The 13363-nt window shown below is 40.5% G+C and overlaps 1 protein-coding gene across 1 annotated transcript in view; it reads left to right on the top strand.

Annotated features, from left to right (window-relative positions):
• The window catches only part of Ncoa6 (nuclear receptor coactivator 6), a 63827-nt gene that overhangs the window by 18192 nt on the left and 32272 nt on the right, over window positions 1-13363 (top strand). The window contains exons 5-7 of the mRNA XM_090352208.1: window positions 7875-8003; window positions 10157-11020; window positions 12946-13092. Of these exons, the coding sequence (XP_090208334.1) occupies window positions 7875-8003; window positions 10157-11020; window positions 12946-13092 (1140 nt within the window). The remainder of the gene's footprint in view (window positions 1-7874; window positions 8004-10156; window positions 11021-12945; window positions 13093-13363) is intronic.

Here is a 13363-nt window from a genome sequence, read left to right as displayed (position 1 = left end):
TGGGGTGAAGGGTGTCAGGACACACTCATATTTCTGTCAACTAAACCTGGAAAATGAGACATGAAGTATTGGGTCACTAAGCATAAAGCATAGATCTTTGAATTATTTTCCTTAAAGATTAATGAACATTGAGCCATGCAGTAAACATTTTTTTTTTTTTGCCAGTCCTGGGCTTTGTCTCAGGGCCTGAGCATTGTCCTTGGGCTTTCCTCAAGGCTAGCGCTTTACCACTTGAGCCATAGCACCATTTCCAGCTTTTCTGTGTATGTGGTACCAAGGAATCGAACCTGGGTAGGTCTTCATGCATGCTAGGTAAGCACTCTACCACTAGGCCAAATTCTCAGCCCGGCAGTAAACATTTATTGAGGTACTGTTGAGTGACTACCTATGCTGAACTGGAAATAAAAATGAACCCCTAAACAGAATGAAACCCTCAAGATTTTTATAGTGTAATGGAGAATATAGCTCTCCAAATCCCACTTTCTCTGAGTCTGAAAGTCACGTTCTTGTGTGCTCACATAGAATTTGTATATTTATACAGGAGAATGTGTTTAGAATTTGAGAGCAGCCGTGGTGGTATGTGCCTGTAATCCCAGCACATAGGAGGCAGAAGCAAAAGGATTACAAATTTGAGATAAGACTGGGCTACATAGTGAGACTGTCTCAAAGAAGTATTTTTGAGAACATTATAAATTATTTCCTTCCTTTTTTTAACTAATCCTGAAATTTTTTCTTCAGGGGTTGAACTCAGTATTCCATCATTCATGGGATATTAGAATCAGGATGGTGCTCTCATTTAAAGCTGAGAGAGCTGTAGAACTTAGACAAAAAAGCAATTGTCCAGACTCTGAGAGCAGTGTGCTAGTATATCCTCACAGATATCCTCACCCCGAGTTCAGTGCTCTTTTCATTATATCTAGAGCTTTCAAAGCTGTTTAGCCCTACAGCCTTTCATTCAAATAAAACAGAAAAGCACAGCTGCTATTTGAAGCCGAGTAAAAGCCTGAAACAGTACTGTCATTCCACTCCTGCCTACCACAGTAGCTCTTGAAGAAATACAGCAGAGTAATTCAGTTTATAAACTACTTTGCTAAACTGCAGCGGAGGACTTTGGCTGGAGAATTAGAACTCAGTTGGTATCCTGAATCTGTGTTTACCTGTTATCTTAAGCTACTTAATATATCTGAGTTAAAGTTATACCTACAGTCTGTTGAACTCAAGCTTGAACATAGATGAGCTCTCCTATGCAGCAGACATTTCTTGAGTTCCTGTTGAGCTCGTGGAATACCACATAGTAGCTGGAAAATACCCAACCTGTGCTTTACACGTGGATATAATTCCCCACAGAAGTCTGAGAAAGTGTTAAGGCAGCTCAGTGAGAAGTTACAGTAGACTCTTTGGTATCTACAAGTGTATGATACCAGTGAGACTACTGTTAATGAAAAGCTGTGAATGCTCAGGATGCTCAGAGCTAGTATTCTAAAACCACTCAGATTTACCTATACCAAAACAGTAGGTCTGAGTATATGCAACTTGGAACCACATGGAATAGGCTACATTATTGCCACAAGAATTGCTGTTGTATGCGTTGATAACTGCTCACCAAAAGCTAGATCTATTTCATGCTCTGATATCTTGAATACTGCAGGTACTTAATTCATTTTTTCCATAAACACCACCCAATTTCTACTAAGAAACACATGCCACCTGTCAACAAATCTTAAAATTTCTACTTTATCTTAAAATTTCTACTTTATCACTTCAATTAAGCATATCATATATTCTTGTTGAGGGACTACCTGTACTGAGTTGGAAATATGAGTTATCATAACTTTTGCCTTGTTTTTTGGACACTTGCTTTTGGACACCATTAGCATATTTTCACAAAATTAAAACACTCAATTGCTGAGGCTGAGAGTGTGACTTAGCTCTGGGTTCTATTCCTCAGCACCATATAAACAGAAAAGGTCAGAAGTGCCGGGCATTGATGGCTCACTAATCCCAGCTACTCAGAGCTTGAGCTCTGAGGATCGTGGTTCAGAGCCAGCCTGGACACTACAGTCCATGAGACTCTTATCTCCAATTAACTACCAGAAAACCAGAAGTGGCACTGTGGCTCAAGTGGTAGTGCTATAGCCTTGAGCTTAAAAGCTCAGGGACAGCACCCAGGCTCAGAGTTCAAGCCCCATAGCTGATCAAAAAAAAAAAAAAAGAAAGAAAGAAGAAAAGAAACAGAAAATGCCAGAAGTGGCACTGTGGCTCAAGTAGTAGACTGCTACCCTTGAGCAAAAGAAGCAAGAAGCTTAGGGACAGTGCCCAGACCCTGAGTTCAAGCACACACACAAAAAAACAATTACATAATTTAAACACAATGGACAATGATAGAAGACTAACTGAGAACTTCTCTGTGTCCACTAAACTGTTTAATGGACATGTAAGAACTTAAAATTTGTTTTGAAATTCCCTTTGCTTTTTAAAAATGTCAGTATTTTGCCGGGTGTGATAGTTCACACCTGTAATCCGAGCTATTCAGGAGGCTAAGATCTGAGGATCAAGGTTCAAAGCCAGTGCGCACAAAAGGACCTGAGACTCTTATCTCTAATTAACCTCTAGAAAATTGAAAGTGGAGCTTGACTCAAGGGTAGGGAGGAGCTCAGGAACAGCGCCCAGGTCAAGTACAAGTCACATGAACCACAAAGAAAAAAAAAAGGCAGTATTTTTTAAGTATGCTGGGTAAAACTTCTGTTTATTAAAACTGTGAATAAGGCAGATAGGTGCTTGCTATGTAAAGGATATTGCTGTCACTGTTAGGAGATTGAGAGCCAGAGCAAAAGGAGCCTAGCCACCTGATCCATGGCTGGTGAAGAAAGGAATAGAGTTGGCATGTGAGTCCAAAATCTGGGTTCTGGTGTTAACTTCTAGTTTAAGACACCTAATATTTTCTGGCCTTGGTTACATGTAAACATCTTTAATTATTTCATGAAAACAATGTTAAAGATAACTACCAGGGCTGGTTGCCTGTAATCCTAATTACTTAGGACTCTGAGATCTGAGGACTGAAGCTAGCTCGGTCCTAGTGATCAGATTGTTTGCCTGGCATGCATGAAGACCCAGGTTCAATTCCTTGGTACCACATACATAGAGAAAGCTGGAAGTGGGGTCGGGAGCGTAGCCTAGTGGTAGAGTGCTGGCCTAGCATGCACGAAGCCCTAGGTTTGATTCTTGGTACCAAAAGTGTCCAAGGACAGTGCCTAGCCCTGAATTCAAGTCTCAGAACTGGCAAAAGAAAAAAGAAAAGTCCATGAGACTTTTATCTCCAGTTAGCTAGCAGAAAACCACAGTGGGGGTATGTAGTACAAGTGGCAGAATACCAATTTGAATGGAAAATGCTAAACAAGATTGTAAAGTCCAGTTTAAGACTAGTATTGGCACCAAAAAAAGAGATCAGGAGATATGACGGATGAAATGATAAAATGATAAAATTTAACATGTGTTTGCTTGGTGGTGGTGTCTCACATCTGTAATACTAGCTACTCAGGAGGCTGAGATCTGAGGATCAATATTCAAGGCCAGCCTGTGCAGAAAAGTCCCTGTGAGACTTTTTTCTTCTTTTTGCCAGTCCTGGGGCTTGAACTCAGGGACTGAGCACTGCCCTTGGGCTTTCCTCAAGGCTAGTGCTCTACCACCTGAGCCCCAGTTCTGGCATTTTCTATTTATGTGGTTCTGGGTTCAGGGCTTCGTGCATGCTAGGAAAGCACTTTACTACTAGGCCATGCTCCCAGTCCTATGAGACTCTTACCTTCAATTAACCACTCAAAACCTGGAAGTGGCACTGTGGTAGAGTGCTAGCCTTGAGCAAACAAGCTCAAGGACAGTGTACAGGCCCTGAGTTCAAGTCCAATGACCAATAATAATAATAAAAAGAGGAAATGGCACTGTGGCTCAAGGGGTTGTGCAGTAACCTTGAGCTTAAGAGCTCAGGGACAACACCCAGACCCAGAGTTCAAATACCACAATCAACAACAATAACAAAAAAAAGAGAAAAAGCTCAGGAAGCAGAGATGTAGTTCAAGTAGTGGAGTGCCGGGCTTGAGTGAAAAAGCCAAAGGAGAGTACAAAGTTCTGAATTTGAGTCCCACTACGAATATGCATGCAACTGTGCTTACACATGTGTGAGCGTGCACACACACACACACACACACACACACACACACACACACACACCCCTCCACCTGTCTGTAATGGCTCATACCTGTAATCTTAGGTACTTAGGAGGTTGACATCAGAAGGATAGCAGTTTGAGATCAGCCCTGTCAAAACATTCACAAGACCTCATCTCTATGAGTAAAAAGGTAAATATAGTGGTACAACTCTGTCATCCCAACTATGCAGGTGATATAAATAGGAGATTCACAGTCCAGGCAAAAAGCAAGACTAAAGCAAAACAAAAACAACAACAAAAAAAACTGGTGATATACCTCAGGTAATACAACTCAAATGGTAGAGCTCCTGCCTATAAGTTTAACTCTGAGTTCACACCCTAATATGATCCAAAACAAAAACCTCCAAAAGAAGATAAAGAAATTTAGAGAAGGGACAAGAAGGGAATATGTTACAGTTTTCCAGAATGGATAAAAACGATATAAGTCCTGAGTATCAGATGACCACTAATCCTGCATTTGCAGAAGTCCTGCAAATGAAAACTGAAACACAATATTGTAAAGCTTCAGAACATGAAAAACAAAAAAATACATTAAAGTCAGGAATGGTGGTACACTCTTGTGTAATGCCTGCACTCAACATTCTGAGGCAAGAGGTTTAGAAGTTTAGGACTAGGCTACATATAGTGAGACCTTGTCTCAAAACAAAACAAAAAACCAAGAATGTTAAAGGCAATCCAAAAGAAAATATATTATTTACAAAGGAGAGGCTCTCTGATTCACAGCTGATTTCTCCTAATTTCTTAACCAGAGCTTTTGAAATCAGAAAACATGATAGTATTTTCAAGACGTGAGGAAATAGCAGCCTAGAATTTTAAATCTAGCTTTACTATCATGAGTAGAAAGAAATGGAGATCTTTCACAGAGACTAAGAGAATTTACTATTAACAGACCCTTGCTAATTGAACTACTCAAGGATGTACTTCAGGAAGAAGAAAGGTGAACCTAAGATGGAAGATATAAGATCTAAGAAGGAATGGTGAGCTAAAGAATTGGTAAACATGGGGTAAACCTAAATAAGTGTTGACTTATTTAGTAATAGTGGTAATCATATGTTGTCATTAGACTTTATCTGTTGACTTTTTTGTGTGTGTGTGGTACTGGAAATGGGACTCATGGCCTCGTACTTGCTAGGCAGGTACTCTACTTGAACTATGCCCCAGTCCTTTGCTTTTAGTTTGTCTTCAGCTAGGGTTTCAAGCTTTTGCCCACCCTAGCCTTGGAGCTTGACCTTTCTACTTGTCTCTCAAGTAGCTGTGATAACAGATGTATACCATCACACTGAGCTCATCTCTTGGCATTTTAACAATGTCAGTAGAATAGTAGAACATACAACTTCTAAACTAGGAGGTGAAGGATAGAGAAGAAGGATATGATGAAAAAAATATATAATTCCAGCTGTGTTCTGGGGGCTCATGCTTTTCCTCTTAGCTACTCAGGAGATTGAGATATGAGAGTTATGGTTCAAATCCAGCCCAGGCAAGAAAATGTATGACTCTTGTCTCCAGTTGATCATCAAAGAAAAGCTGGAAGTGGAGCTGTGGCCCAAATGGTAAAGCACTAGCTTTGAGCAAAAAAACTCAAGGACAATGCTCAGGCCCTGAGTTCAAGCTCTAGGACTGGCATACATACCAAAAAAAAAAAGTGAAATGTAGTAGCCATTACAGTGTATAGAAAGAAATTTAAGTCGTCAGATATATGTATGAAAAATATCAACTGAAAATTAACAAGTTAAATGTTTAACCTAAGAACTGAAAACAAAACAAAACAGCAGAGAGTAATATGTTAGAAAATAATAAAAGCCACATATCTTTGTGCATACCTGTATCCAAGCTACCCAAGAGGCATAGGTAAGAGGACCATTAGTCAAAAGCCAGCCCAAGCAAAGTTAGTGAGGCCAGGCATGGTGGCTCACACCTGTAATCCTAGCTACTTAGGAAGCTGAGATCTGAGTATCACTGTTCTAAGCCTCCCCAGGCTGTAAAGACTGTAAGACTCCAATTAACCACTAGAGAATGGAGAGTGGGGCTGGTGCTCAAAGGGTGGGATGATAGCCTTGAGCTGAAGAGCTCAAGAACAGGCCCAGGCTCAGGGGTAGAGCAGTAGCCTAGAGCTGAAGAGCTCCAGGACAGCGTCCAGACCTAGAGTTCAAGCCCCATGACCAACAAAAATAAATAAGTAAAATACAAACAAAAGGGCTGCAGGTGGTGGCTTAAATGGTAGAATGCTGCTTGTCAGGCATGTGTGAGATCTTGTTTCAATCTCCAGAACCTCAAACTAAAGGCTAAATTTTTTAAGTATGTGAGTTATTATTAATTTTTTAGGAATTTAAAAAGATATACAAATAACTTTATGATAACAATATAGTGTGTCAACAAAATTATAGCTAACTTGATAGCACATAGAAAAATCTATAACCATGTAAGAAATTAATAAAACAAAATCTGTTAGCATAATCAGGTCCAACAGTTTTACAAAGAATTGGTGTTTTTTGTTTTGTTTTGTTTTTTGGGCAGTACTGGGGTTGTACTTGCTAGTCAAGCACTCTACCAGTTGAGGCTCACATAGCCCTTTTTGCTTTAGTTTTTTTTTATTTTATTGATTTGCTTTATTGTTATTATAGAGGTGATGCACAGAAAGATTACAATTGGGTGAGTCAAGAAATGTGTGTATTTCCTTTTGTACAATGTCTTTCCTTTTTTTACAGCATACAATGTCTTGTTTCCTCATTCTTTCCATTCTTGAGTTGTAGTTTACTTTCAGTGTTCAGTGAGCTCCACAGCTGCACTTTTTCACCCTTTCCCTCGTATTTTAGTTATTTTTCATATACAATCGTGAGGTTTTTGCCCAAAGCTGACCTCAGACCAGGAGTTTCCCATCTACACCATTGTGTATCTAGGACTGCAGATGTGAACCACCGTCGGTGCCAGTGGTGGGATTGAGCTCAGGGCCCAAGCACTGTCCTTGGACTTTCTCAAGATTAGAGCTCTACCACTTGAGCCTCAGCACCATTTCTGGCTTTTTTCTATGTATGTAGTACCGAGGAATCGAACTCGGGTCTTCGTGCATGCTAGGCAAGCACTCTGCCACCAGGCCAAACTCCCAGCCCCAACAGCTTTGTTTTTTGAGGTGAAGTCTCCCTCACTAACTTTGTCTGGCCTGGCCTTGAATCACAATTCTCCCACTCTGCCTCTCAAGAAACTAGGATTACAAACATAAACCACCAAACCTAGTTTATAGGTAAATTTTATTAAATGTCTAAAGAACAGATACACATATTCTTCCTTAGCATAGAAAAGAAGAAAGATGCTTTCAAACTTACTTCAATTATATTTTAATCTTGAATTCCCCAAGTCAAAGGAAAGAAAAAGAAGAGAAGCTATTATCATGAGCATAGATGTTACATTCTAAAAAGTATGTGTAAGACATTAAGATATGGAAAAGAGGATTTCGCAAACTGCTACTTGATGCATAAATTGGTATAACTACACTTAATTTGGTAATATCTAAGAATGGTCAACACTAATGTAGCAAGAAGAAGAAAATGGAATGGCATTGAGAAGGAATAGAGTTCTAATACAGCTACATGTATATCTGAGTCAGTGAAAAAATAGATTTTCAAAAGATAGAAAATTTTCATACCTTTTCTTCTAGGGTTAATCAGGATGACTAGTCCTGCCCCTGTTATGATGCCCCAGGGTGGAAGCATGTCATCTTCCATGATGGCACCAGGCCCCAATCCAGAACTGCAGCCCAGGAATCCTCGCCCTGCTTCTCAGTCAGGTAATGACTTCCAATCTTTGGCAATTGCAGAAGCTATTGTTTCCTATAGAGATTATTATGAAATTAACCTCTCTGGTGCTGAACTCCTAACTGCCCAACTTGAATGCTACCTTAAAAAAAACTTAATTCATTAAGCTAAATGTCATTATCATTTCCTTCAGAATTTTTCACTATTTATCAATTATGCCCAACATTATTTTATTTATTTATTTATTTATTTTTGCCAGTCCTGGGCTTGGGTTCAGTGCCTGAGCACTGTCCCTGGATTTTCTCAAGGCTAGGGCTCTACCGCTTGAGCCACAGCACCACTTCTGGCTTTTTGCTACATATGTGCTACATATATGGTACCAAAAAATCGAACCCTGGTCTTCGTGCATGCTAGGCAAGCACTCTACCACTAGGCCAAACTCCTGGCCCCTATTTTGTTTTGTTTTTTTTTAATGGTGGCTTGTGGGGCTTGAACTCTGGGCCTTGGTGCTGTCCCTAAGCTATTCAGCTCAAGGTTAGCATTCTACCACTTTGAGCCGCGTCACCACTTCCTCGCTTACTGTTTTCTGGTGGTTAATTGGAGATAAGAGTTTCACAGTTTTTTGTGGCCAGGCTGGCTTTTTTTTTTTTTTTTTTTCTGGTCGTGGGGCTATGAACTCAGGGCTTGGGCACTGTCCCTGAGATCTTCAGCTCAAGGTTATCACCCTACCCTTGAGCAATAGGGTCATTTCCAGTTTTCTAGTGGTTACTTGAAGATGAGGGTCTCACAGACTTTAATGCCTGGGCTGGCTCTGAACCACTATCCTCCGACCTCAGCTTCCTGAGTAGTTAGGATTATAGGCGTGAGACACCACACACAGTGTGGGGCTGGTTTTGAACCACAATCCTCAGATCTCAGCCTCCTGAGTAGCTAGGATTACAAGCATGAGTCACTGGCATCCAGTGCCCCAACATTCTTAAAAAGCATGCTTTGAGGGCCAGGAGTTTGGCCTAGTGGTTAACGTGCTTGCCTAGCATGCATGAAGACCCGGGTTCGATTCCTTGGTACCACATACATAGAAAAAAGTCGGAAGTGGTGCTGAGGCTCAAGTGGTATAGAGCTCTAGCCTTGAGAAAGTCCAAGGACAGTGCTCAGGCCCTGAGCTCAAGCCCAGGACTGGCAAAAAAAAAAAAAAAAAAAAAGCATGCTTTGGCACTGTGACTCATGGGATAGTGTGGTAGCTTTGCGCTGAAGAGCTCAGTGACAGCTCTCAGGCCCAGAGTTCAAGTACAACCGAAAAAGAAAAACAAAAGCAATAAAAGACTTTTTGGGGGCTGGGGGTTTGGCCTAGTGGTAGAGTGTTTGCCTAGCATGCACGAAGACCTGGGTTCGATTCCTTAATACCACATACATAGAAAAAGCCGGGAATGGTGCAGTGGCGAAAGTGGTAGAGCTCTAGCCTTGAGAAAGGCGAAAGACAGTGCTCAGACCCCAAGTTCAAGCCCCAGTACTGGCAAAAAATTAAAAAAAAAAAAAGCATGCCTTGGATTACTTAGTTCTGCAAGGTACTTCATGACAGAATTCTATATGATATATTTACATGCAGTAAATATATCATTCCTTACTTTGCCTCTTCAAGATTAAAAATTAATAATCGGAGGCATTGAACATCTCATACTAAAGAGAAAGCTTAAAAGTTTTTAGGCACAGTGTTTCCCAAAATTGATTGACTTTTTTTTTTTGCTTGCACCTGGACTTTAACTTGGTCTTTTGCACTCACTTGTCTTGCTTGCTAATGATGGACGCTCTAACTCTTGAGCCACACCTCCAGTCCAGTGTTTAGCTGTTTAATTGGAGATGGTTGGAGATGGAATCTCTTAGATCTTTCCGCCAAAGCTGGCTTCTTAGTCTCCCAGGTCTCACCCTCCTTCAGTAGGATTCTAGCCATGAGCCACTAAAACCTGCTTACCTCGTTTTCCTATAACAGTTATTAATATGATTTGGAAAACACTCGGGCATTTTATGTTGGCCCCTTTATCCACTGTTAAACCATAAATTCTCTTTAAGGTAAGAATCATCTTCCCCCTGGAAGGTCCCACAAATATGGCAACATGAGTGGTCCCTGAATTCTAGGCCACTGTTCTAGGATCTAAGTTAATTATTTTCCGTCTGTTTCTTTAAACAGATGCAATGGATCCACTCCTCTCTGGACTTCATGTACAGCAGCAGAGTCATCCCTCAGGATCCTTACCTCCTCCACACCATTCAATGCAGCCTGTCCCTGTGAACAGACAAATGAACCCAGCTAATTTTCCCCAGCTGCAGCAGCAGCAGCAGCAACAGCAGCAGCAGCAACAGCAGCAGCAGCAACAGCAGTTGCAGACAAGACCCCCACAGCAACATCAGCAGCAACAGCCACAGGGGATTCGACCCCAGTTTACTGCCCCAACTCAGGTGCCTGTTCCTCCAGGCTGGAACCAACTGCCTTCAGGAGCTCTTCAGCCACCTCCAGCCCAGGGTTCTCTGGGCACAATGACTGCAAACCAAGGGTGGAAGAAGGCTCCTTTGCCTGGCCCAATGCAACAGCAGCTCCAGGCAAGACCATCCTTAGCCACGGTACAGACACCTTCTCACCCTCCCCCTCCTTATCCCTTTGGCAGCCAGCAAGCCTCACAAGCCCACACAAACTTTCCTCAGATGAGCAACCCAGGCCAGTTCACAGCTCCTCAAATGAAAAACTTGCAGGGAGGGCCCTCCAGGGTCCCAACCCCCCTGCAACAGCCCCACCTCACCAACAAGTCTCCTGCTTCCTCACCCTCCTCCTTCCAGCAGGGATCCCCTGCATCTTCCCCAACAGTTAACCAAACTCAACAGCAGATGGGACCAAGGCCACCTCAAAATAACCCACTTCCCCAGGGATTTCAGCAGCCTGTCAGCTCTCCAGGTCGGAATCCTATGGTTCAACAGGGAAATGTGCCACCTAACTTCATGGTGATGCAGCAGCAGCCACCAAACCAGGGGCCACAGAGTTTACACCCAGGCCTAGGAGGTGAGAAATACTAAAACTGTGTTGCTAAATGTGCTGGAGATAGAACTGAGTAGAATGTCAGTTTATAGAGTTAATAGAGGGGATGATATAAGGACATAATTATTTGGTTTTGTGATATGGCAGTTACACTTGATATAACTTAGTTAACTGGATGCATTATTATCATGATAAATTATGCAATATTTTACTGTTTAACTATAAGGTAGCTGTCTGGATAAAAATGCAGGTAAAATTCTATATAGAGATGTTGATTTGTTTTTTTATTTTTGCTTGATCTTTTACTAGTAAAGCTAAATTTCCAGATGAAACATGCATTTTATTAACAAATTTCTCATCAGTTGAAAAATTAAAATTATACAATAGAACAAAAAGATAAGTATAAAGTCTTGTTGGGGGAAATGCCCTTCTAGTTATCAGTTTTGATGATCCTGCTTAGTAAAATTATAAGCATGGTATTTGTTTAATATGATTACCATTTAAAGGGGAATAAGTACAGAAATCATTGACTTTTATAGTTTTATAATGCCAATGCCTGCTCCTTAGAGAGGGAATTCCACTAGTTATACCTAAAGGAGATTTATTTATTTATTTTGTAAGGTGCCTCTTGTATGAAGAAAAAGCAATGGAGCTTAATGTGTGAGAGGTAAAACGATTACAGTAAAACTTATCCATCTCCATGTTTATTATTTATTCTTATTAATCATTGATCTACTGCACATGAATGTGCTTGGAGCTTTACAGTAAGGTATAGAGAACATTAGTAATGCTGTCATCTGATAAGCATATCTTCCACTAAAAGACACCCATTGCCTATCCAGAAAAAACTTTGCATCTTTAGTGCAACACAGCAAAGGCATGTTCCCATGGTTTCTGGTGAACTTCAGTTGCTCATCAATCTTTTTCTTTTGTTGTAATTAATTTTGCTGACATACAGGCTCTAATACTTAAACCCTATGAAGTTTTTTTTAGAAAATGCAAGAATATTTCAGTTCCAGGCATCTAGCCCTGGATCATTGGAACCTGGGTAGTCCTTTCTGCAATAGAAGCGTGCGAATGTGAACTTGTCATTACTAAAGGAAGGACAGTTTGTCAGGGCATTGGAAATTTGGCCCTTATAAAAATGGACAAGTACAAAAAAAATTTAAGTGAGATTTAGGTCTTGACGCTTTCATGCAGCAGATGATAGGCAGCTCACCTATGTGATCTGCATCATAAACAATGAGTTTATGCTCATTCCAAATTTATTTTCTGAAATTAGGCCTTCCTGAAAGAAAATAGTGCTTGAATTCAAAATTCCAATAGAACATGGTTTTGGTGCTGTAGCTGTCAGAATCACAACAAACCTTATGAGTGGAAGGCATAATGATAAGTTTAATATATCCTCACTTTGAAGCTCCTATGAACTCTTTCTAATGTCCTGTCTCTCTCTTCCTAAGAGACAAGCACAACACTGAGGGAAATTCTCTGCAAAGGAGACTGTCATCCATTTCCCTTCAGGCAAAAATAAAAAATCATCTATCTTTAATATCAGGACCCATATCAATTTGTTTAAATATGAGAAGGTATCTGTGTTAAATAAAGTATGTAAATTTTTGGTGTCCATTGTATTACAGAGAAAAGTGAGCCCTCAAACCTTGCGGTGGCATAGTCTAAAAATCATATTTAGGAAGCAGATTGCCATTTTTCCTTGGCATATTCTAAGTGTAAATTTTTTAGTAGTTTTCATCTTGACAATGCTCATATAAGAAATTGTGTTGATTTTTTTAACCATCTTTCCCAACCTTATTATTAAAGATCCTACCAGTGTGACAGAGAGAGCTAAGCCAGTGAAGACTTCATGCAGCTCATCCTTCCTTATTCATTCCATATCTAAGCAAGAGTATGAATTTGCTAGGTAACTGCCTTACTCATTGTTTTCTATTAAGGAATGCCTAAACGCCTCCCACCTGGCTTCTCAGCAGGACAGGCCAATCCAAACTTTATGCAAGGTCAGGTGCCTTCTACCACAGCAACCACCCCTGGGAATTCAGGACCCCCTCAGCTGCAAGCAAATCAAAACGTCCAGCATGCAGGTTTGTTTTTTGTGATTTGTTTAGCAAGCATTTATTGTATGATTCAATACTTGATAGGCAATCAGGGTATACAGATTAACAGGTTCTTGTCTTTCCCCCTAATTTCAAAATGTAACTAATCTTTCAGAATAGTAAGCAATACATGAAAAAATAGGTAAAATGTCCCAGAAACCTGGAAAAACTTAAGGGAGTTGAAATTTCAGTTAGAGCAAGAGTCAGCAATTTTTTTTTTCTATAAAGGGCTAGATCTTTTAGTTAGTATTGTCTTTGT

This window comes from Megascapheus bottae, chromosome 18, assembly GCF_031878675.1.
Source record: "Megascapheus bottae isolate mThoBot1 chromosome 18, mThoBot2.hap1, whole genome shotgun sequence".
In the NCBI taxonomy this organism is placed as follows: domain Eukaryota; kingdom Metazoa; phylum Chordata; class Mammalia; order Rodentia; family Geomyidae; genus Megascapheus; species Megascapheus bottae.
Note: the sequence above shows the minus strand (reverse complement) of the source record. Positions and strands in the feature narration are given on the sequence as shown.